Here is a 24,966-nt window from a genome sequence, read left to right as displayed (position 1 = left end):
GGAGAGTCAAAGAAAAGACTAGAATAAAACAAATGCCATGCCATAGTACAATTAAACACACAACGGCGCAAACGAAAACAAAGACAAAGACAACAAATCTTATTAAGGCAAAAGCAACATTAACAACAATTCAGAAAACTAAAGTAATGATAAACTATAAGCCAAACAAATAAGCGATAATTCGATAAACATATGTCTTTTTGCAGATTTTTCCACCCATTCCGACTCTGTGATTCAGTATATTTGATACTTTTACAATTCTCATCTATTAGAAGTTTGATGTCTTCAGTAAAATTGCACCCCATACCTTTGGGGAGAACGTTGATTCGGGAACTCCTTTTTATCTTTCTTACGTCAATCATATTCTTGTCCTGGAATAGGCAAAAGTCGAGGGAAACTCTTTTGTGTATTTTCGGTAAAAGTGTTCCTCTTTTTCTGCAATTCGTTGGTGACTCTTCTCTCCTCGCGTTGTATTATGGAAAGATCTACTTCTAGGCTTTTCAATAAACCAGTGTTCATATGATGTGCGTGTTTTAGTCCATGCTTATTGCAGATTTTAATCTTACTTTTCTTGGGTAAGTTTCTGATCCTGGTCAACTCCTGATTCAATCTTTCGTTTGATTCTATTATCCTATTGACAAAGTCTAGTATAGCGTAAGTGGTGTTTCTTTTCTTCCTAAAACCAAATTGATAGTCAAATAAGAGATTATTGGCTTCTAGATGTTCTGTTAATGATTCACATATTATTTTTTCGAATACTTTTGAGAAAATGGGAAGGAGAGAAATAGGTCTGTAGTTAGATACAATAGACTTGTCACCTCCTTTAAAGATAGGAATTATCTTGGCTATTTTCATCATATCCGGGAAAGTACTAGTCATTATCGAAGTATTGAAAATGTGACTTAATGGTCGATGAATCAATTCGGCTATCATAGTCAAGTATTTTATTTTAATGCCATCGTGACCGGCAGACTTCGAGCAGTCGAGACTGTATAATTGGTCTAGGACTTTCAATGGTGTTACGTGTTGAAAAGTAAGCTCCGGCATAGGTGATGCTTACTTCATCCAATTGTTATAACTTAGTTTACTGGGAGGGAGTTTCTTGGCTAAAGATGGCCCTACATTGGTGAAAAATCTGTTGAAAATATTAACAATATCAGGTTTACTGTCAAAGTATTTTTCATTGTAAACGATGCTAGAAGGGTATTTTGCTTGTTTTCTTCTTTTATTCATTATTTCGTTGATAATCTCCCAAGTAGCTTTTAAGTTTCCATGAGCTTTAATTATTAATTTATTGTAATATTCCTTTTTGGTAAACCTGATCAGATGATTCAGTGTGTTACGGTAATTTCGAAAGGCCTCGCGATTGTTCTCAGTAGGGTTTCGAAGTTTTGCTCGGTATAGTTTATTTTTTCTCTTTATGGATTTTAATATACCTGGTGTAATCCGGGGGTTATTCCTAGTTGAAGGTTTAATTGAGAATGTTTTTATAGGGAAGTGTTTGTCATATATTTCCATTAGTGTATTTATCATGAAATTATACTGTTCGTTGGGGTTGTTCGAATTGTAGATGACTGACCAATCAACCTTAGATATTTCCTCTCTAAATTTATCTGCACTACGAGCGGAGAAGATACGCTTAGAGTAATTTTCCGGACGTTGTTTATGCTCTTTTTCGTATTGAATAATGAATATTGGTAGATGGTCAGAAATATCAGTGTATAATATGCCAGTGACATTATTGACGGATTGATCAAATGCATTGGTATAAATGTTATCAATCAATGTTGCAGAATCACAAGTAATTCGTGTAGGTTTTGTTATGACCGGAAAAAAAGAATAGGAGAGCAACGTATCGACAAAGGCATTAGTTTCCGCGTTAGAATCACTTTTTAAAAGGTCAATATTGAAATCTCCAGCTATGTAACAAATTTTCGTATTATGTAGTTTTTCTATAAGTTCAGTAAAAACGTCTGAGTAGCTATCAATATTAATTTTTGGAGGTTTATATGTGACACCCACTAATTTGCTTTCCTTGTTCTTTTCCATTTCGACAAACAGAAATTGGATATCGTTACTATTATACTTTAAGTCATTGCGAATCTTAAAATTATAATTATTTCTGACATAAAGAGCAACTCCTCCGCCACCATCTTCGTTTGGCCGATTTAAGACTATTGGGCCTTGGTAGTCCGCTATTGCAAAGGAAGGTAGATCATCTTTATCTTTAAGCCATGTCTCGGTCAAAGCAATTACGTCAAAGTGACGCTTTAAAGAGGTAAGATAACAAACCAGATTGTCGAAATTCTTTCGTAAACTTCTTATGTTAAAATGAATGAGTGAAAAACCAATTGGTTTGTCTAAAAGATTTTCGAAACTATCTTCGACATAGTATCGACAATTGCTTAACATATCATTGACATTTGTAAACACGTTTTCGTCCGGGTCACAGAAGTTATCTACAAAATTTGCTTTAGACCTGGCGAATGTGTTTTGAAAAGGTTGGAATGAAAGCCCATTGAGCCGATCAAAGTTGTGAAACGGGCTCCAGCCGTATTGTAATTCAAGCAAGGCTGCATGATGGAACTCGTCGTCATCTAATGATGCAAACGGCAAGGCGTCACTTATGCAATGAGAGCATATGTGTGATTTTGATAAATGAGATAGGTCGTTAACATCGGTACAATCAGGTGCCTTGTTAAGACACTTCAGGTGACAACGTTTAGAGCAAACTGAACAATTAACTGTTCTAGAATTTGAATTTAGGCGTTTTAGGCATATTGTGCATACATTATTTTTTTTGTTTACGCATAAAATTTCAGGAATGAATATATTGAAGAAAAGTTAGATATATAACTATATAATATTCACTTATCTTTACAAAAGTAATGTTCAGTTTGTTGAGACATGTCGGTACATCAGGCAAATCGTGCAAATTTCAGGTTTGATCTTGGGATGATTTCGGTGAATTTGATCCTGCGTTGATCCTGCTTCCATTTTGTATTGCGTCTCTGTAAGATCCAAAGCTTGCAGTAGCGCCAAGAGAGCCAAAAGGTTGCTCTGAATTAAAGGCCATTGGTCTTGGTTTTATGACCAATCGATCCATACTGAAATATGCGATCTTCCCTTCTTTGCGTGCTTGTTGCAGCTTCTCCTGTTGATCCTGTCTTCTTTTGACAACTCTCGAGGAAAGATCTTCGTTGATGTAAATACCTGTTCCTTTAAGTTTCTTGCTAGATTGAAGAACAGCTTCTTTATCTTTGTATCGGAGGAACTTAGCGACGATTTGTCTTGGCTTCTCGCTGCGTCTACCGGTTCTATGAGCTCTTTCTATTTCAAAGCCGTCTTCGGGATAGATCTGCAGCTTCTCATTCAAGAGATCTTTAACCTTCTGTTCCGTTGTTGCCCAGCTTTCGTTTTTGTCCTCTTTCAACCCACTGATCCTCACGTTGCTTCGCCTGCTCTGATTTTCAAGATAATCTATCTTGTTGTCAAAATCGTTGATACTGCCCTTTAAAGAATCAATCTCCAAGCCTAAGGCGTCAATTCTGTTGAGTTTGCTCTTCGTCACGTCGATGTCTTTCTGTGAGAATTGCAAACTATCCTTGATTCCTTGTATTTCGCGGTTTAAATTATCAAGTCGGCTGTTGAAATTATCAATTAGGAGGTTCACAAAAGATTTAAAGCTGTTTTCCTGTACTTTAAGAAGTTCTTCAACTATATTAATACTTATTTGATCGGAGCTCAAGTTATCGACGTCCGCCATCTTACATTCTATATGTTGTCTATATCAAGTAAAAGAGGAAGAAGAAGAAGAAGAAGTCAATAACAAGAAGAAGATCCAAAATTACTTACATGCAAAATTGTAATCCCTTTTATAAAACAACTGTTATGAATGTCGCGTTCTGATTGACTTGGAGCGCGTGCTTTATGAGAGCACATTGCAAGCAAGCGCACTTTCCGTTGCGTTATTCCTATCTAAAATAACGGTTATTGTAATTTGTATTTCATAAAAGAAATAAAAAACTTGACTACCGTGCTGTGTGCCGTTATAAAGCACTTGGGGATTGGCAGAATACTCAAGAAGTGTCCAGAAGCATTCCGCTACGCGTCGTGCTTCTCCTAACACTTCTCTCGTGTTCTGCTAACCCCCGCTTGCTTCATGACTGCACACAGCACGCGCGCGCGTTTTCTATTTCTTCATTATTGCGTTACTTGAAGCCTATATATTGTGATTGGGATAACCTACACTATTATGTCATGTAAGTCCTTTCATTGCTATCGTCCGCCAGGTGTATCTTTTAATGGAACCAAAAATAGAATCATCATTAAGAACTTAGTACCTGAAATCTTTAGTGACGTAAAACAACGTCTGTGTCACGATTGATATAGCGTAACAACAAAAACAGCGCAAAGTGCTTAATTGTCTAGCCATAACATTTTTGGTATCATTAATTGGCACTTGATAAAATTTCTTGTTTAAGTCTGCTGTTAGCAAACAACAAATAATCTAGTGCATTTTACTTAACTATCTGTCGACTAAATGAATGAAAAATGACAGTGTTAATCATGTTAATGCATATCGGATTTTAAAAGCAGATGGAGGTTTTTGAAGAAAATTTGTAAGCCAGGTTTTTTTCGAGGATGTTTACGTAGCGATCTGTAAATGTATAATTTACAACAAAAAGACGTAAAAATAAGAAAAGAAAAAATTATAAGCCAGGTCATTACAAATACATGTGACTATTTACTATAGCTACCTAACTGATAAACTGAAAATGAAAATTCAAAATAACGAAGCTGACTCAGCATTTGACCTGGTATCAATTAATTCTGAAGAACAAAGCTAAACTTGTTTAATTTCCAAGCTACTGAGAAGGGTCGACGGACACAAATTAATTGCAATTTGCGAGATGTATTTTTCATGGTTAGGTTTAGTGGTGCTGCAGGATGTATCTTGTTCTCGGTCTAAGTTTCTTGATGTTGAAGGATGTATTGTATTCTTGGTGCTGCAGGATGTATTGTATTCTTGGTCAGGTTTCTTGGTGTTGCAGGGTGAATTGTATTCTTGGTCAGGTTTTTTGGTGTTGCAGGATGAATTGTATTCTTGGTCAGGTTTCTTGGTATTGCAGGATGTATTGTATTCTTGGTCAGGTTTCTTGGTGTTGCAGGATGTATTGTATTCTTGGTTAGGTTTCTTGGTGTTGCAGGATGTATTGTATTCTTGGTGTTGCATGTTGCATGTCAGGTTTTTTTTGTACACGTACATTCTCCATGTTAGTAGAACATCATTCAGATTGTGTTTTCCTATTTTCCTAAACAGTTGCATACGCATTACTATTGTCTTCTTGGTTTCTTCATCTCTTACTTCGTTTCAACGCTATCCTTCTCTCTGCCAAGCTCAAAGTGTCTTTCCTCGCCAATCTTCGATTATGCAGCTCTTCTTTTCCAATCAAAAGAGGTACTGACCCTCTATCTTTCCATCCTTCACCACGACATGAAATCGACCCGCGATTTCCATGGCAAAGAATGACTTTTTCCCTCCACACGGACGTACGATAGATTGGAGGTAGATAAGGTTTAGTTTTCTCCGCATCTTGTGTCAGACTAACCATATCATCATCTTGGGACCTTAGTGGAAGAACATGCAAAGTTTGCTCAACTTTTTCATTTCTGCTATCTGTAGACGTCGACAAATCGTCTTTCTTAAAATCTCTTGGAAACTGAAACCCATGTGTTGTTTCGTTTTTAAACGGCACAAGTCGTGAAACTGGAACACTAAACGTCCTCCTCTGTGGCATGCGCTGCTCTTGATGTTTCTTTATTGCCTCTTCTAATATTTGCTCTGGTCTTTTACTCTTTTTCGTGGTGTTGTTTCCAAATTCATTTACAGTTTGAACTATTTCAGTGGTTTGTTTTGTTGGAAGTAAGTTTGCTTCTCTCGCTTTTCGTATGGCTTCGATGTAAAGTTGTTCTATCCTCTTCTCGCTGTTGCTTAGGTTCCTTTTGTCCGTTCTTGTTCTGGTTTTTCTTCCCATTTTATCGAGCAACTGAAATTAAAAAATGCGTTGCAGAATATTCACGTTTTTCATTCGTTAAATATCACTTTTGTTGAAATATTTGGCTATGAATACAATTACAAGTTGTCAGTGACAACACTATAGCTTTTGTTGTCAAAATACTTGCCGTTCCCTAATTTGATACTTAATATATACCTAAGTTAGCGATGCTTCAACGTTTTGGCTAATCAGTGAAGCTAGCCAATAATATTCCATAAACTTTCGTTATGTTCTCTAAAAAGCCTATTTGTATTACCTACTCACTTGGATGTCTGGCGAAAAGCTAGAAAAGCGTACCTTAGAAGATTACTGTTGTATAAATTAATATGAATTATATTCGCTGTAGTTTCTTCTCTGCAAAGCTACCTGTCCAAATAGAATAACGAACGGTGCCCAAATACGTCGCTATAATAATATGAGCACGCTTATTAGGTCTACATTGAAATCTCAATTTTGCATTGATCTTGATTTTTCTAGAAAAAGTCCAAATTAGTTCCAAACAGCTAGAAAACACCGTATATATGTACCTATTTATCTCAGATCTATAAAACATGATTATAATGTTCCACCTTACCTTATTATGAAGGCAACTTATTTAGCTACTTCATTAGCCATATTATAAATCGGGACTCCGAGAAAGATTACAAGTAATTTATTATTTTTCTCTCTGTTTTGCTGCTCAAGACAAACAGATATGACGTGTTTTCAATTTGATAGTTTAGGATTATGAATTCAGTGTTTGTGCCAAATTGTATTGGACAATTATGAAGCTTTCAAAAGAAACCGCAAACTGTCCATATCCGAGAGAATAAATACATTGAGTGCAGGTGAGCAGATCAACACGTAGGACAAAAGATGATTTATTATTGTCTGTATGTCGCTTTCGTTTTATTTCATTTAGGTAAACAGTTGTTTAGGTAAACAGTTGGCCGAGTCCAAACAGGTTTTATTACATGAAGGAGACTAATAATGATAGCAATGTACAGAAGGAGAAATGAAGATAAAATACACGAGAGGAAGTAAGGAAAAGGGAAGGAAAGGTAGAAAGGAATGAATAATGGAGGAAGAAAGGAAGAATAAATAAGAAAACAATTCTTACAAAAATAGAAGGAGAAATGTTTAGTAAAGTAAAGTAAAGTAAGAATGAGAGAGAGTACATCGAAAGCAGATATGGCAAAGAAAGAAATGAAGAATAGAAGAAACTAGACGCATATCTGCGTGAACTCGAGCTTCATAGCAGAAAATCGAAAGAATTCTTCGTGAACATTGTCACCCTTTTTAGATGGTGCAAAGTCTGTGCAATATCAAGCGTGCTAAAAATGTTGAGGGTGTTAGACTTCATGTTATTCATTATTTGAAACAGCGACGAGTCCTTCCTCATATCCGCCATTACTCAAGCATGTGCTCATGGCTGATTCTACGCATGCGCATAGACTTTAATTTGACGCATGCGCCTTAGGGCTTCGAGAGCGATTTGTGACTGAAGAAAAAAAATAACGAAGCCCAATTTATAACTCGGGCATTTCTTCGAAAGCCCGAGTAAAGAGAAAAAGAAAATGGAAAAAACCATATCCCCAAGGTAACCAGAAGCACTAAAAAGGGAAGAAAGGATGGTTAGGGGAATTGAAAAAATAAAATAAAATAAGGAATAGAAGGAAAGCAAAGTTCATGAGAAGGAATGATGAAAGAAATGGAGAAATGATGGAAGGATCGATGGAAAATCGAAAGAAAAAATGAAAGAAAATAAGAAGATGAAAGCATTGATAAATAAAAGACAGGGCCGGGAGAAAGTAAGAATTGAAGGACAGAAAGTAAACTGAAGCTAGCGATAGCTGATATTCTTGGCACATTATTTAATCTTCATGTATACTTTAACCTTACTCAACGAATACTATATAGGGTCCTATATACGTGAACATTCATAATAATGAAAAACGTTCCATTTACAAATGATACTCCTCTATATTTGCTATACGGGTAGGTGCCGCCCTATAGGGTATGGTTTTTTCGGCTTTTGGGTTTGGGGTAGGGTATCACATTTTGACATTTTGTCTGGGATAGGGTTAACAATTTGGTTGGTTTTTGTCTGGCGAATAGGCTACGCTTTCTGCCCACACAAAAACAACAAAAATGTTAGTAAATATTGATTGCAATCGAATGTAAAACCGTATTTTCCGTCTTTTAGTCTGGGATAGGGTGTACAATTCTTAGTTTTAGTCTGGGGTAGGGTATGAAAAATCAAAAATTTAGGTCTGGGATAGTGTCAGGGTTTTGAGGTCCTGGCTGCACACCCCTACCCAAGTTGGGGTGGTAGTACCTCCCCCGGGCACTGTGGTCAGTTGAAGAAGAATGTAGTTGTCCTTCAGTAGCATTGTTGTGAAACGTGTAGATATCAATAAATCGATTATACAGTAAAAAAAGATAACTAGCTAAAAACTAGTGTGAGCTGTGTCGGTGTTTCTATTGAAACAGTAATGATAAAAAGGTAAATTATATACCGTTATTATACTTTATATAAGCTTTAACTTCCTAAATATAAGCATAATTGCATGATACAGACTGTTTTCGTATATTTTTGGAGGCCGAAATTAAGTTAGAAGATGAGTACTTCAGACGAGGAAAGCTCAGTTCGACTTCCAGTCATTCTCAATATTGATCCAATATGGCCGACTCACATGAGAAAAAATTCAAAGCGACAGCCAAAAAGTTTTCAAGACTTGCTGAAAAGGAAGAAAGGTTTGTTGATGTTTTTGGGTAAAAATCCCCATCGAGAAGCATCTTCGAGTGATTTTAAAAATGAAGCGGATACTCTTTTGACAGTTATGGAAAGGGTGCAACGGAGAGAAGACCACCAAAGGAACATCTTGATGAAGATTCAGAGTCGAGCTTTAAGAAATTTAAAGACAGACAGCAAAGAACTGGAAAATAGTGACACAACTTTCGTTCAAGATAAAAATCGCTATCATTTAACAATTCAAGGAAATTTGCACCAGTTTCAGAGCGACATGAAACGATCAAAGATAAGGAGAAAAAAGAAAAATATAATGCAAGGCAAGTCTTCTGAGCGTTCCAAAGAAGTTCCAAAAAAGTTGAAAAGAATTGATAAAGATGCTTTAAATTCGCATAGGAGGGTAGGAGACGATAAAGTTGAAATTAAAGTGCCTCAAGGAAGAGAATTCGAAGCTCATGAATGCAAGAAAGTACAGGGGAATAAAGTTCCAAGTTCCTTTCCAAGGAAGGAGAAGGATACGGCTCACATAACTCCAAATAAAACCGATAACATTCAACGCCAAACAAAATGAAGTCTTAGAGGAAGAAATAGCGGTCAAGAGGATAAGAATAAAACAAAAGGACACCCAAAAATTAGCGGAGAGGGAAAAGATAATTATGCGAAACCAGAGGAAATTGAAGAAATACTTTTATCACAAGCACCTATTTATGGTAGTGAATTGCAAATTCAACCAAGCGAAAAGTCACTAAACCCAGTGAATCAAGAGCCTACTGAAGTCAATGAAGTAAAAATTCAAAATAAATTCGCAAAAACTGAAAATGCAAATCCTAAAAGCAGAAAAGAAAAGGCTGTCCGGTCCGCACCAGAAATTGAAGAAAACACAAATGAAAATGAACTGAATTCTCTCTTACCGGAAATAGAAAGTAATAAAAGTATTGACAGGAAAAGATCGGTCATGGATCCAAGATTCACGAAACTTTTGAACACTCTGATAGGGTGATAACAAGATAGGGCAGCCACGTATTTAAATTTCACAAAAACTTGATTTTCTGTACAGAATCGATGATATATAAAAGATTTATCGCGGATTTTTTATTTGAGTCATAACTTTTAGTAGTTAAACAAACAAAACTCCTCTAGAAAACTACACAGTTGCTAGGCAACTAGTTCATACTAGCCATTTCGAGTTGGAAGAAAAATAACTGTTATAAATGTTGCGTTCTGATTGGTTGAGAGTGCGTGCTTTATGAGGACACACAGCACGCGCGCGCACTTTCAGTTGCGTCATTCTTATCAAAAGTAAAGGTTTTTGTAATTTGTATTTTATAAAAGAAACAAAAAACTTGCTTGCTGTGCTGTGTGGAGTTATAAAGCTCCTGCTGGAGATTGACAGAACACTCGAGAAGTGTCGAGAAGCACTACATGTCGTGCTTCTCCTAACACTTCTCTCGTCGGTTCTGCCAACCCCCGCGTGCTTTATAACTGCACACAGAACGCGGGCGCGTTTTCTATTTCTTCAAGATAAAAAATACAAAGACCGTTATAAAATTTCACGACTGAGATAATATGCGGCCTCTGGAGTTTCCTGACTCCTAGAAACACAAAAAGCTTTAATGCATTGCTGCATATATTTTGATAGACTGAGACACGTACACATCCCAAGGAGAAACAGGTCTGAACGTGCAGGAAAACCGTTGGTAGCTCTAAATTTCAATCTTCATAAGTTTAAATATAATACGACATGTATCCTTCAAGCACAGATCGTGGAAGAAAACAGCGTTGTCCTGATTTCTGTTGCGTTTTTCGTTGCCGAGGGTTCTTTTCTCAATCTCTTTCGTAGCTTGTTCCTTGTTCGGGACAAGCTGCTTGATCAGGCGCTGGAAGCGAGGATCTTTCGTTGGATTCTGGATGAGATAACCCTCTCCTCTTTCATTCACTTCACGGCTACTGCTATGGGATTGACTGGGATGCACCTCTATTATAAAGGCGCCTTTCTCATTATTTTCTGTCGTCCTGCTTGATCCATCAATACGTATACGCAATCGTTCGTTCTCCTTTTTCCCGGTTCTTTCTTTTGATGTAGTTTCATTGATGCCACTGCTTGATGAATTATCTTTATTTAGTAGATTCGGTCTGAGTGAAGTACCATGAACTCTCTTCTTTTCTAATGACCTATCTTCTTTTGTTTCCCTCGATCTTCCTTCCTTGTTTCCTTTCTGGCACAAAAGCAACACTTTATTATTTTCTTCCTCTGAAGACAAATCCTCAACATCACCATCATAAGAGTCATTCCCAAAACCTCTCAACGATTCCATTCACTACGCGACAGAAAATTCAGGTTTTGAGAAAAAGTATACTACACTATTCTTTAGAACAAGCATAAATCAATTACTATTGCATGTAGCTTCTTGGACTGACTGAATGTATATTGAGTGGTGGTGATACCGTATAGTTTACACGAGAAGAGTTTATGTTGACTTTGTTACATACGTGTAAGACGGGATTGTGTCAACAAGAAAAGATTTACAATTCAAACTAAAATGCACTTTAAGAAAAGAATTGAAAAAATCGAGAGTTTATAATCAAAAAAGTATTTCCCGATTGTCTTAGAAAACGATGCTTCAACATGCTTAATTGTTTTTAAAGTGAGGAAATACAAGGAACAAGAATCAAACGAAAAAGGCAACATGAAATTGGTGTCGTTTTAAGGTACATATAATATATGGAATAGTAATCCCTATGACGTAATCATCCTGGTAAAACATTCCACCGAACATAGGTCTAGCATTGCCATGAACACGCTATTGGCGCTAGGCATTTGGGGTAGTTGGCGTTCTTCATTCATGTTACGCTAGTAAGCCTAGTTGCTCTTGTATTCTACATGTTATCAATCTATTCCTATCATTAGTTTATTTTTCCTGTACTTGCCGTCGGTAAATTGTCACAAATGCCCTGTAATACTCAATAAAATCGCTTTTCTAAGGGTTTCCATTTCAACAAAATTCTGGGGAGGGGCATGCACCCCAACCCCTATCATCATTAATTTATTTTTCTGTATTTGCCGAATATCTCAGGGCCGTGGCCACTCTAAGGCAAGCGAAGCAGTTGCCTCGGTAAATTGTCAAAAATGACCCCTAAGACTCAATAACATCGCTTTTCTAAGGGTTTCCATTTTTTTTAAAATTGGGGGGGGTGGGGTAGGGGCATGCACCTCAACCCCCTCGTTTAAGCTGCTCCCCTCTCCGCCGCTCTTTTGTAACGGTAAACATTTTGGTCTGGCCACGGCCCTGAAAGTTATATGTTGCTCGCTGTAGTCAGTAGAGCCATTCCTGGTAATGTGTTTACAAACAGGAATGGCTGCGGCAAACAAGCTAGCTTATATCTTATTGACGATTTCTCCTGCACGATCAACTAAAATTAAATTGTAATCGATTCAAATAACTTCTTCATAGAGAAAATTCTAGCGAATATCCTCAATATCTTTTTTTTTTTTTTTTTAAATTTCACATTAAATTTTTTCTCTAGGCCACAGGATACGAATGACTCTTTTCATGGTACAGGGCATGGCTTACTTACCCCGGAAAATGCCCGGCAGGTTTTAATTTTTGAAGATTTCTCAAATAAAACGAATTGTATTTCGACTTAAATTTATGAGAAAAAAAACTTACAAAAAAAGTTAAGTAGGCATAAGTTTCAGGTCACCCATCCAGGTACTAACTTCGCTCAACCGGACTTGACTTTAGTGTCATGATATGGAGTTTTTTCCACTGGACCACGGTTTCAGGTGAATCAGCATAACAATAGCCGTGAAAACAATGCACCGAATAGACTAGACTTTTTAACATTAAATTTTCAACCGATTCCGTGCGTGGCAGAGATGCAAGGGATTAGCCGATATGGTCTGGGGGCCGGCTGATCTCTCCCCTGATGCTTCGGCTAGAACATTTTCTTGCGTAATTCGTGCACCCAAGGGCAGAAGGATTTAATCGCCGTCAGGTCCGAAGTCCATACGACGCCTCAGCTCTGCGGATGTCTCGGGGGTATGGCACAATAGAATCGATTTTTTATCTCTTTTTTTTTTTTTCTTTTTCTTTTTTTCTTCTTCTTTTTCTTTTTTTCTCTTTTTCTTCTTTTTTTTTTTTTCCCTTCTATTTTTGTCGTTTTTTAAAGTGCTCAGTACTCTGACGAAAATCGGTCAAACTTGGATTCAGCTGAAACTTCCTAAGAATACTCTTTAAAAGTCCAATAATCACTGTATGAAGTGTTTTCTCGATATTCAGGACGAAACTGATATTTTTACGATTATTTTTTGGAGTCTGTGACGTCATACACTGAACATCGAACATCGCTCCATACATTTCTTTGTAGTTTATGATCAAAATATCAGTAGTAAAGGGAGAAAGAAATACCCAAACAACCCAAAATATAAATTAAAGTCACAACTAATGTGAAATAAGCACATTAGCCACCCTTTGGGCTTCATAGGAATAAAATAAATTAAGGGTTTACATACAAAGAAATATATGTAACAATGTTTGATGTTGAGTGTATGACGTCACAGGCTCCAAAAAATAATCGTAAAAATATCATAGTTTCGTCCTGAATATCGAGCAAACACTTCATACAGTGATTATTGGACCTTTAAAGAGTATTCTTAGGAAGTTTCAGCTGAATTCAAGTTTGAGCGATTTTCGTCAGAGAAAAAATATCTGTCGGATAAGAATTTCTATTTTTTTTCAGCCTATAATATCATCAATCAGAGGCAATGGGAGCTGGGAATAGTTTACTGAAAAAGCGCTTTTATTTTATTTTTATTTATTAATTGTGCTTTCAACAAACTTTTGAGTTATTTGCAACAACTCGTTACTTATTTCCAGCGTCCCATTTCCTAATTTGCTGCAACTCCTTTCTCATTTCCAGTAACATGTTTCTTATTTGCAGCAACTCGTTTCTCATTTGCAGCTACTCGACTAATCGTTTCTTAATTCCAGCAAACCCGCCTAACATGCAGCAACTTGTTTCTTATTTGCAGCAACTCGTCTAGAACAAGCTACTCAGTCGTTCCTTATTTGCAGCAACTCGACTTAATTGTTTCTTAATTGCAGCAAACTTTTCTAACATGCAGCAACTCGTTTCTCGTTTCCAGCAACTTGTTTCTTATTTGCAGCAACTCGTCCAGAACAAGCTACTCAGTCGTTTCTTATTTGCAGCAACTCGACTTAATCGTTTCTTAATTGTAGTGAAACTTTTCTAACATGCAGCAACTCATTTCTCATTTCCAGCAACTTGCTTCTTATTTTCGATTCAGCAGATCGTCTAAAACGAGGAACTCAGTCGTTTCTTATTTGCAGCAACTCGACTTAATTGTTTTTTAATTGTAGTGAAACTTTTCTAACATGCAGCAACTCGTTTCTCATTTCTAGCAACTTGCTTCTTATTTTCGATTCAGCAGATCGTCTAAAACAAGGAACTCAGTCGTTTCTTATTTGCAGCAACTCGACTTAATTGTTTCTTAATTGTAGTGAAACTTTTCTAACATGCAGCCACTCGTTTCTCATTTCCAGCAACTTGCTTCTTATTTTCGATTCAGCAGATCGTCTAAAACAAGGAATTCAGTCGTTTCTTATTTGCAGCAACTCGACTTAATTGTTTCTTAATTGTAGCAAACTTTTCTAACATGCAGCAACTCGTTTCTCATTTCTAGCAACTTGCTTCTTATTTTCGATAGTTGTAGGTGAATGGCTTGCACCATACACTCGGTTTAACAAAGAATATTTTAACGCATAAGAATATAAGAATTGTAAAGTAATACGTAGGCGTTGTTAATCTCTTTTCATTCTCTAGGGACGTAAAGGCTTTTTTTTTTTGATGGAGCTTGTAAGAAAAGATTTTCACGAAAATTATTTTTGTCAATGATGTGTCTCTGCAACACCTAATATTAAAAGCCAATAAAAAATGAACGTTATCCTGAGAAGTCTACGTCTGAGGTCCTTTTTATTCTACTTGCATGTATGATGCTGCACAACTTGTTTGTGAGAGAGGTATGACAATTTATTAATTGAATACTTTAGGGCTTTACCAATAAATGATCGTCAACGATGTGTCTCTGAAACACCTTCCAATTAGGGCAAGTAATAAATAAACTTAGGAAATATGCTTTCTCAATTATTTCGAACTCATAACTTGGTGCTTGGTATTTAAAAGCTGCATTTACAGTACACGTGTTTGTGAGAGAAGTATGATACTTTATTGAATACCTTTAGGGCATTAGCAATAATTGTTTGTAATAGAGCGCTGTCAATCAAAGGTATAAAACCATTACTTCATTTCCAATTGCAACCAAAATTCCACGGGGTTTTATAGTTTTCAAAGGTTTAGCCGATTTCAATAAATGCATCCCTCCTTCTAAGTAATAGAACCAAATAATCCAGAATGTATATCTAGCAATTATTCGAATGCCATTTGGTTTCAATTTCTGGCCACCAACAAAGAAAGGTGTTGGTTTGGAAAGTATGGCCCCAGGGAAGGAACTATGAACCTTTGTTGGTCGCATAATTAAATGAGCGTTAGAATTAAATACTTATTGTCAGCGACTCCTTTAACGCGAGGTAGATTTAAGTGGATGGATTGAGTTTTTTTGGGAAGCAGGTTTTATCGTTTCCATGTACGACTTGGAATGACAGGGTTGACAATTTAGAAGAACTTTATTGGCCAGATATTTTAATGGAAGGCAATGAATGTACCACGAAGACCGACTACAGGATACGCTTGGGGGAAACTGACCAAGACGGTGTTCCAAGCCCTAAACATGAGTACAACATGCCTTGCAATTTACCAGAAAACATAAACTTTGAGAGTGACTCTTCGAAAAAATATGCCAAAGTTACAGGAATCAGTGGCCCTGACTCGATAAGTCCTTCAAATAAAGGAATTTCTGTGGCAACAGCAAGGAGTAAAAGTCGTAGCCATGGCAATTGCAGGAGAAACCTCACACCATCTTCAACAACAGGCACTCAACGTGACAAGCTTAAGCCAAGCGGTCGCAATTACTTTGATTATAAAGAACTGCAAATGGCTTATAAAGGATTTCGAACGCAGGAAGAGAGAAACTGCTTTGCTTATTCTAGAGTAATACAGAACCGATTCCAGTCCATTGGTTTGAACCGAGCCCAACCTGTTGGATTCACAAAATATGATCCCAACATGGTAGCAGTGGTGAACATAAGCAAGCCAATGCGCCTGCAAACAAGATATAGTATAAAGCCTAAACTAGAGTGCGAGTAATTGGACATTTATCCTTGAACAAAATCTAGGCTGATATATACGTTAGGGTTTAGCTAACTCTCACATCAAGTCCTGGAACTAGATCAGCCCAGAGGTTGTCTCAGGGTTAGATCTGTACGTAAGTTAGCCAAATTCTGAGATTCATCAGTCTAGACCAGATATAAGCATGCCTATGCAAATTTGGCTAACTTAGGTACAGATCTAACCCTGAGACAACCTCTGGGCTTCTCTTGTTAGGGCAGGGCTACCTCGACTCACAGATTTAATTGCAATTTAACAAGTTGGTTACACATTTATATGAGGCGACTGTTCTGAAGTATAATCACAGATTATGCCAGGGCCGCTTGCGGCCTGCACTATAAGATGGATTATACGAAGATAAAGGAGACGAATATAACAATGTGTAACCAACTTTATTTCGCTCTGCCCAATGTTTATAGACTTATTGAAAACATTGCAGAAATGGTGATACTATTTATGCTTCATCGGCGCATTTTGTGGCTTGAACAAAAAGTCTAGATCTGGGCCGCTTCTATCCTTCGATGGAAGCTAATTGTTTTGCATTCTTGAGAGCTGTGTAGAATTAATAGTGTCAGAAACGGTCGGAATTAAAATAAGTTGGATGCTTCAGTGTTGCAATTAAGGGATTTATGGTTGCTATTAAGGAGTCGATATGTAGCGGCTCAGCCATTACTGTAGTAATGAGCAGCTAGATAGATATTCCTTAATCCCCTTCCCTTACCACATGCCACCTCAGCTGTACTGTTCCTGATTCGAGAACAGAACAGAACAGAACAGAACAGAACAGAACAGAACAGAACAGAACAGAACAGAACAGAACAGAACAGAACAGAACAGAACAGAACAGAACAGAACAGAACAGAACAGAACAGAACAGAAGAAAACAGAAGAGAAGAGAAGAGAAGGGATATTCCACACATCAAAGATAATAATAATAATAATAATAATAATAATAATAATAATAATAATAAAATAGTTTTAATTTCAGACAAATTATGTACATATTTGCATATATTTTGGTGATCATAATTTACAACTTGTACTTCTCTTTCAATAGTACAAATATCGTGATATTTTTTTACATCAACTCACCAATGTTTAGCAAACACAGAGCTTTCTTTCCTCATCTTCAACATGCCATCAAGTTTTATTTCTGAGTTTATCTTTTTCGTCACTTTTAGTACAGTTTGATTAAATTTTAGTCCATTTTGATCCAAACGTCCCGAAACACCATTCCCGTTATGTCCAACGCCTTTACGTTCAATAATTGTTTTCAATTTCTTAGAATTTTCAGCAAAATCCGAAACCTCAATCTTAGGCAGAAATTTGGCCTTCATTCCATTTTGCCTTAAACTTTTGAAATTTGATTTTTTTTTATCAAGACCATTTTTTTCTTTTTCTTTCCTATCCTTCTTGGCCAAACTTTGATCATTACTTGTTTCAGGCATAAAAAACGTTGTCCCTTTATAATACGTATCCGCCTTTGGATGCGTTCGTTTGTTCTTTGAAATTGTCCCCAGAAGTGAAGAATTTTCTGCACCAAGTAAAGAAGGAAAGCAGCTTTTCCTTAAGTCAATTCGTTTGTTCAACCTTGTGACAAGGTGCTCGTTATCTGGTTCACAACTCATGGAACTAGGCGTTTCCATTTTCTTGATATTTTGTTCGATGATTTTTTTGGTTGTTCGTTTGCTTTGCTCGGTGATGGCCATTAAGAATGCCTTGCGATGTTGATTTTCTAGATGTTCTAATCTACTGAAGTAATCTGGTATTTCTGGTTTGGTCCATGATGCATGAAACCTTAAGAAAAAGTGAAAAATCATTAACGTTATCTCCAAAGATTAACAAAAACGAAGAGTTGGTAAAAACTACTCTGGCAGAAAAATCTTGATAAAGATAGTAAAAAGGTTAAATATGTACGAACTAGAATCATGACAGAATGTCATTAACAGAAGTCAAAAGAAAACACTAGAATAAAACGAATGCATGCCATAGTACAATTAAACACACAACGGCGCAAACGAAAACAAAGACAAAGACAACAAATCTTATTAAGGCAAAAGCAACATTAACAACAAACCAGAAAACTAAAGTAATGATAAACTATAAGTTAAACAAACAAGCAATAATTTGATAAACATATGTCTTTTTGCAGATTTTTCCACCATTCCGACTCTGTGATTCAGTATATTTGATACTTTTACAATTCTCATCTATTAGAAGTTTAATGTCTTCAGTAAAATTGCACCCATACCTTTGGGGAGAACGTTGATTCGAGAACTCCTTTTTATCTTTCTTACGTCGATCATATTCTTGTCCTGGAATTGGCAAAAGTCGAGGAAAACTCTTTTGTGTATTTTCGGCAAAAGTGTTCCTCCTTTTCTGCAATTCGTTGGTGACTCTTCTCTCCTCGCGTTGTATTATAGAAAGATCTACTTCTAGGCTTTTCAATAAACCAGTGTTCATATGATGTGCGTGTTTTAGTCCATGCTTATTGCAGATTTTAATCTTACTTTTCTTGGGTAAGTTTCTGATCCTTGTCAACTCCTGATTCAATCTTTCGTTTATTCTCTTCCTCGCAGAATCATAGTCCACATCCATCTTTTCGCTGTTGTTTTAAATTCGATTAACCTTGAACATATTTCAAATTGATGATTTTTTGGGATGGATAAAATCTGTCTCGTCGAGGGACGAATAACGATCGCTGCTGCAACTCTTCTGTGAGTTACTAAGATATTGGAAGACTTGTTGGACCACTGACAAGAACTGAGTCACGAGTTCATTAGAATTCTTTCCATGTCTGTCTTGAATACTATGTCAACAAATGTCGTGATAAACGTTACACATGTTAAATGTTCAAAACATCTGTGGACTCAAAAATTTGAACACAGCAAAGTATTGTAAGATATTTACTTAGTTCAACCTATTCGCCCAGTATAACATCTTTGATTTCAGCACTAGAAACGTTCCATTAAAAACAATCATTGCAAGAGTTAATCATTCAAGTTTTTAGGCAATAAAAGGCTTTTGGTCTTGGTATTCCAGTGGTGATGCTACTTTCACGTCGTGTCCTGTATTCAAACACTTTGTAACCTTCTTCTGTCCCTTGTACGCTTAGTTTCAAGTCCCTCATCAGACGATGTTAATGATCTTTCCAATTAATGGCAAAGCAGGTGTTTGCGATCCTTGCCAGTGTTAATGCCTCACTCACTCATGCACAAAGGATGAACTAATGAACTAAATCGATGGCTCAACACGAAGTTGACCCGGTTTAGTTGTTCTGTACCGAAAACTAAACTTCATACGTACATGAAAATTGATACCAGGGATTTGATCTTATGATATAGTCTCTGGCAGAGACCCAGTTTCATGAGATGTGTGCAACACTCTAGACTATTGTTCTTTACGACGTCTAAATAAACAAACATGGCAGTGTAAACCTTTATGAATTTTATTTCTTTGGTTCTTAATCTCATCTTTTTTGTTAACTTTACTTAATAGTACTCTACCGTCCCAAGAGAAAACACCTTAATGGGTTTAAAATAATCAATTTGTTTAATGTCTGGAGAAGGATTAGTTTAGAATAAAAACGTCACTGTTAAGTGAATATTTTGCTGAAAGTATTGATAACAACTCAATATTCTTATTTGTTCACATTGTCAAAATTTTTATGATCATGTCAAGGATATGAGTTCTGTCGATTCAAGTTCCAGGTTTTCCTCTACTTCAGTTTTTCATCATCATCCTGCAATCATTGTCACGTAGGTCGTGTTTTGCCTTGCCATGCCTTTTTGCAAAGTTCATCAGTCATTATCATTTTTACCTTTGTCATCGTCATCATCATCAGTCTTTTTCTCTTCCTCCTCCTCTTTCTTTCTTTTTTCTTTCTTCTTCCAATTTTCTTCCAATTTTGTGATTTTTTCCCTTTACAAATGTTTTCTCCCTGGCTTTCTTCATTATCTTCTATCCCCATTTCCTCTTTTTTTCTTTCCCTCTTCCTGCTTTCTCAGTTTCGTACTCGGCTTTTAACAAAGTTATTGAAACTACGGTTTGCATTCTTCCGAAATATTTCTCTCGCTCTTCTCTTCCTCGTTCAATGCTTCTGCTCTCTTCTTCTTCTACTTGTACTTGTACTTCTGCTTTTTCAGTCTTTTATTTCCTTCACTTTCTAAGACTATTTAGCTTCTCTAACATAACCACTTCATACACTAAAACTACCAAAGATATAATGCCCCATTCTTGACCCTTTTTGCCATTTACTGTAGCTCTCAAGAGACAAGATCACCTTTTCATATGCAAATTTCCCCTCCCTATCTTACTGGCCCAAGAACTGATGTACTGCATGAATCGTTTCGTAATGAGTCAGTGTTTACTTAGTGTTTAATGTTTTTCTCGATTTATGTTTGAAGCACGGCAAATGGTAAGGAATTCCTGATGTCACTGTATTGAAGGTTGTTCATTTTTGAAAGTGTATACCGACTTTGGCTTACTTCACTGAGGGTACAAAGAGTTTGAATATAAAAAGAGCTATTGGAAAACCTTTCTGGGGTAAAAGATTACGAACACGCATGCAATAGTAAAACCGATGTGAACAGAGCTTTTCAGTCTTTTCAACTGATCGTCTGATGTTGGGCAATATTGGTCTGCTGAGAGGTCCGGCCGAGCACGTATGATAAGTAACGTATATCACAAGGAAAGACGGTGTAAATAGATCGAGAACTGAAAGTGATAGATACCAAGTTTAACATCAAGAAACAAAGGCTGACTAGTATACTTCTGTTGGATGAGAAGTCATTTCAACAGCTGAGTGTAAATCTAGATATAAAGACATTCTTGATAGGATTCCAACAAAAGGACTGGTTGGTATGGTACGAATTTGGTGAGCATATTTTGGCCACTTTTTACAGCAAACTTCTCGGCGGATACAGAAAACTGACTAGAAACGAGTTAGAAAACGTATCCGCTTTCATTTCAGGTGTTGGAATTTTTATATCCTTCCTTTTAAAAAAAATCATTTGAGACAACAGTATTACCCATGACGCAAACGTTGCTCATTAATTGAAATATATATAACTCTTTGAATAATATTTAAAAAAACCATATTTGGTAAAAGCATCTTCAATTGCAAGGTTCGGTCAAGCATTTTCCATCATGAATGCGCATCCCTCTCGACAGCCTTTGATTCGAATCAGCAAAACAGGCGAGATGAGGCTGAGAAATAAAATAGGAGATGCCATATTAAAGGATAATGCTCATGAAGAAAGGGCACTTGATTCGCAACTCGTTTTCATCAAGAAACACCAAACAAGACAAGATAAATACCTGACTTATAGACAGATAGATTTTGCCTGTAAGCAAGTTGCAGCATCGGAGGAAAGACCAAAGACTATTTCTACAGATTTGGCGCGAAATTATAGTGTTCTGCCTCAGATTCAATCTATGAATTTGAAAAATAGTTTTAGTAGAGAAAGACCTTGTACAATGACCACAAAGAGGAGTAATTTAGACTTGGAAAGGAGTCAAAATTCTGGTGATTTCAAACCACAACGAACAGGGAAAGAATCTTGGGAAAAGGCAATGGCGTTGATAAGACTTTCTTTACAAAACAGACGCACTCACGATGCTCCCCGTCAACAAAATCCAACATTTTTTACACAACAAATGCAATTGGAAAAACGAAAGGAAGGAAAAGGCAAAAAGGTGAAGGAAAAAATGGATGGTACGAGCAAGACGTTGCCACCGTTGCCTCAATCACGTGATGGTTAGCGCAGTCGTCATCGTAGAGGAAGGCTGTTGTCAAGGAAACCATCTTTCCCTGAAATGATCAAATTGTCTCGAGAAAAATCCATGTCGGGACTACATGACCCGAGGTTTTTGGAACTCGAATCATGTCTTGGAGGAGGAAGAAAAAAAATTATTAGAAAGGGAACTTCAAGTGATGATAACCCCCGCAAACTTAAAACTAATAATTTTAGACAACGTAATGTGACTACTTTTTATTAATTAGACATATTTGCTTTATTTGACTTCCAGAATGGAGAAAACACCAGAAAAACATAAATGATAGAAACATATAAGTGTCATTGTTTATACCATGTGTCAAATAAATTCTCTTTATTGCTTACTATCAATCACGTGACTTTTTTGGAGTTGACTGGGGGGCAAACAAGCGGTTGACTGAGGGGCAACTAGCGGATGTTGAGTCAAAACACGTCAAAATAAGTCCTCAAACTATTGTATTTGACTATTGCTACGACATGAAACCAGAAAACAAGAGAACAAAACGACCTCCAAGATTCTACAGGATTCTACTAACCATTAAAAATGCGGCTGTTAGCGGAAGTGACGTCTATTGATAGCAACCTATTCCCTCTGGTCGTTGCGGGCCACATGACAGTTATATGATCATATGTCATTTTTTCAAAAATTCACAACAGTAAGACTGAATGTAAATGAGGATCATCAAGGTCACGTGGCCACCTTATCTCAAAAGTTTAAGTTATGGTTTCTGTGGTGTCATGTTATAAGGAAATGTATAGGGATTCTTCGCTGGTGGGGGAAAAATCCTTAAGACGGGCTAAATTCAAAAAATAACCACACAGAGCGAAAGAAGTGCTATTCCTCAATGATCAAGTAAAATTTCGAGGCTTCATTTCGCGTTTCAATGATTATTGAAATGTTTGAATAATCCCCATACATTTCCTTATAACATGACACCCCAGGAACCAAGCTTGGGCTATGAGGCGGAAAGTACCTGTGGCTATGTGCCCAAGGTCTGAGCGAAAAAAAGACCGGCAAAAATAAGAAAGATACAAATGATGTAGTCATAATTGGTGCGATGAAAATGGTGGTTTCGGGGGTAGAATATTTACATATTGATCTCGGTTTACAGTATCATAAAGGATATTCGCAGATTGTAATAGGGGTAAAATTCAACATTTCCGATTTTGAGTTCAAGTTTGCATTCCACTTTCATCTTTTTGTTCGACATTCAAATTAATGTATTCCGTGTCCAATTAGTCTCCCCCACAGCCGCTTTCAGTGTCGTCACGCAACGCTTTCTCAACTACTCAGGGGAGAAAGCGTTGCGTGACGACACTGAAAGCGGCTGTGGGGGAGACTATTGTCCAATGTTTTCAAATGTAAAGTGTGACTCCAATCACATTAGGTGTACCAATAAATCTTGTACAGTCTTAAACTCAACTATTTATTCACTCAAGGGTTTATCCTGTTACAGCAGTAGAAGTAATCTTTTAGTTGTAGACGAAATAGTAGTCGGTTTTCTGAATAAATTAAATACAAATTATTACACATTGCGCAAAGTAAACAAAAAAAAAAGAAAGGACGAAAGAAATTACAAATTAAACCTACCAGACTGTACGAATCCATCCGTATGGATATAAAGAAATACTGATAATAAACAACAATATTGAGTCCTGCAAACTCGACTCGCACGAGTTCAAATATTCACTTATACTAAACCCGAACGTGATGTCACGTGACCTTTATATCACGTGCACCGGATCCGGATATGACTCGGTAGCCACATAAAGTTGATGTTATTGCATTTTACATTGAACTTGAAGTATTCGCTATCCATGTTCTTGTATTTGCATTGACTAGTTCTCTTTTTGATCTTCGTGCGTGTATTTTGAACTAGCCACATATTATTCGATATCCGTACCAACTCCGTCAAAATTCGACTTCACAATTTCAATATGCAAGTTTTCATTTTCAAGTACATAATCGTATTATATTTGACCTAGTGTTGGGGGAACTCCCCGAATCTATAATGATAACCACTGCACGAGCCAGCCAATCACAATCTGCATTTAATATTATTGTATCATGATCACACCACACCCTTATTTCTCGGAAATGGATCCGGACGGACGGACGGATGGATGGATGGATGGATGGATGGATGGATGGATGGATGGATGGATGGATGGATGGATGAGATGGGATGAGACGGGATGGATGGACGGACGGACGGACGGACGGACGGACGGACGGACGGATAGACGGATGGATGGATGGACGGACAGACGGATGGATGGATGGATGAATGGATGGATCATTGAAATGCACGCGAAAAGGGTAAGGTAATTCGCGCTGTATAGATCAAGCCAATGAAATCGTGTCCTTACACGGCAAAATTGACCTTAGACATAGCTGTCGTCCAAAACAACGAATTGGACCAGAAGGGGTATAATCCCATTTCCCAGCCCAAAAAATTCGCAAAATCCCAGTCCGCATGCTGTTACATCAAGACTGCGCATGCCCGGAGGCGAATAGGTCCGCTGTGAAACTGATCTGGTGAATCGGAGTAATTGAATCTCTTTCACATTTTCGTGATTTTGTTTCCCATCTGTTATGGCTAAATCCCAGTCCCGGTGCTTGAAATCCAATATTGTCAGTCCTAAAACTAGACAAATTTCGTTTCATATATCCCTAATAGGCCGACACTCGACTCCTTGGTAATAATAATAATAATAATAATAATAATAATAATAATAATAATAATAATAATAATAATGATGATGATGATGATGATGATAATAATAAACATTATTTACACACGGAATCATATCATCTATCTAATAAATGCTCTTCCTGAGAGCCGTGTCATACAAAACTGAAAGATAAATAGAGAAGATAAGAAATGTATACAAACAAATACTGAATTAAGAATTGAGTAAAACATTTATGTAAACATTTGTTTGGGCTCCCTGTGTTTTTCTTTGTGAAACGGATAAAATAAAATAAACTTTAAAATATATGTATATGTACATATAATTAGGTATTATTTTTGATAAGCCATACATATTATTTTTAATAGATAGATCTTAGAGGTCAAAATGATTATTTCCA

General features: G+C 36.8%; 4 protein-coding genes, 1 long non-coding RNA gene and 1 pseudogene across 5 annotated transcripts; 1 reads left to right on the top strand and 5 right to left on the bottom strand.

Moving 5' to 3' along the window:
• Positions 1-2,899: 2,899 nt before the first annotated feature.
• Positions 2,900-3,766, bottom strand: LOC116301869 (uncharacterized). The gene has a single exon (XM_031711033.2). The coding sequence runs from the start codon at positions 3,764-3,766 to the stop codon at positions 2,939-2,941; it is 828 nt and encodes a 275-aa protein (XP_031566893.2). The 3' UTR covers positions 2,900-2,938.
• Positions 3,767-4,633: 867 nt separating this feature from the next.
• Positions 4,634-6,711, bottom strand: LOC148911280 (uncharacterized). The gene is made up of 2 exons (XM_089029956.1): positions 6,634-6,711; positions 4,634-6,050 (listed from the first exon to the last, which is right to left on the bottom strand). The coding sequence occupies exon 2, from the start codon at positions 6,036-6,038 to the stop codon at positions 5,358-5,360; it is 681 nt and encodes a 226-aa protein (XP_088886082.1). The 5' UTR covers positions 6,039-6,050; positions 6,634-6,711; the 3' UTR covers positions 4,634-5,357.
• A 3,152-nt stretch (positions 6,712-9,863) lies between these two features.
• LOC148911279 (uncharacterized) lies at positions 9,864-11,225 on the bottom strand. The gene has a single exon (XM_089030089.1). The coding sequence runs from the start codon at positions 11,103-11,105 to the stop codon at positions 10,494-10,496; it is 612 nt and encodes a 203-aa protein (XP_088886215.1). The 5' UTR covers positions 11,106-11,225; the 3' UTR covers positions 9,864-10,493.
• Positions 11,226-17,088: 5,863 nt separating this feature from the next.
• On the bottom strand, positions 17,089-19,467 carry LOC116291015 (uncharacterized). The gene is made up of 2 exons (XM_089029330.1): positions 18,347-19,467; positions 17,089-17,892 (listed from the first exon to the last, which is right to left on the bottom strand). Exons 1-2 carry the CDS (start codon positions 18,691-18,693, stop codon positions 17,184-17,186), a joined length of 1,056 nt encoding a protein of 351 aa, XP_088885456.1. The 5' UTR covers positions 18,694-19,467; the 3' UTR covers positions 17,089-17,183.
• A 772-nt stretch (positions 19,468-20,239) lies between these two features.
• On the top strand, positions 20,240-23,087 carry LOC116291033 (uncharacterized; annotated as a pseudogene).
• A 198-nt stretch (positions 23,088-23,285) lies between these two features.
• Positions 23,286-23,634, bottom strand: LOC116291095 (uncharacterized). The gene is made up of 2 exons (XR_004196553.1): positions 23,464-23,634; positions 23,286-23,375 (listed from the first exon to the last, which is right to left on the bottom strand). It is a non-coding gene; the product is annotated as an uncharacterized LOC116291095 (long non-coding RNA).
• Between the last annotated feature and the right edge of the window lie 1,332 nt (positions 23,635-24,966).

The sequence above is a fragment of the Actinia tenebrosa genome, unplaced genomic scaffold (genome assembly GCF_029948245.1).
Source record: "Actinia tenebrosa isolate PJP-AT-01 unplaced genomic scaffold, QUT_ActTen_1.0 PGA_scaffold14__42_contigs__length_11649687, whole genome shotgun sequence".
In the NCBI taxonomy this organism is placed as follows: Eukaryota; Metazoa; Cnidaria; class Anthozoa; order Actiniaria; family Actiniidae; genus Actinia; species Actinia tenebrosa.
This window is presented reverse-complemented; position numbering and strand designations above follow the sequence as displayed.

Bases quoted from the DNA above. Each gene is read 5' to 3' on its own strand.
- LOC116301869 (XM_031711033.2), bottom strand. From the start codon at position 3,766: ATGGCGGACGTCGATAACTTGAGCTCCGATCAAATAAGTATTAATATA.
- LOC148911280 (XM_089029956.1), bottom strand. From the start codon at position 6,038: ATGGGAAGAAAAACCAGAACAAGAACGGACAAAAGGAACCTAAGCAAC.
- LOC148911279 (XM_089030089.1), bottom strand. From the start codon at position 11,105: ATGGAATCGTTGAGAGGTTTTGGGAATGACTCTTATGATGGTGATGTT.
- LOC116291015 (XM_089029330.1), bottom strand. From the start codon at position 18,693: ATGGATGTGGACTATGATTCTGCGAGGAAGAGAATAAACGAAAGATTG. The intron at 17,893-18,346 runs GTATGGGTGCAA...CTTTTTCTTAAG, and splicing joins AATCAACGTTCTCCCCAAAG to GTTTCATGCATCATGGACCA.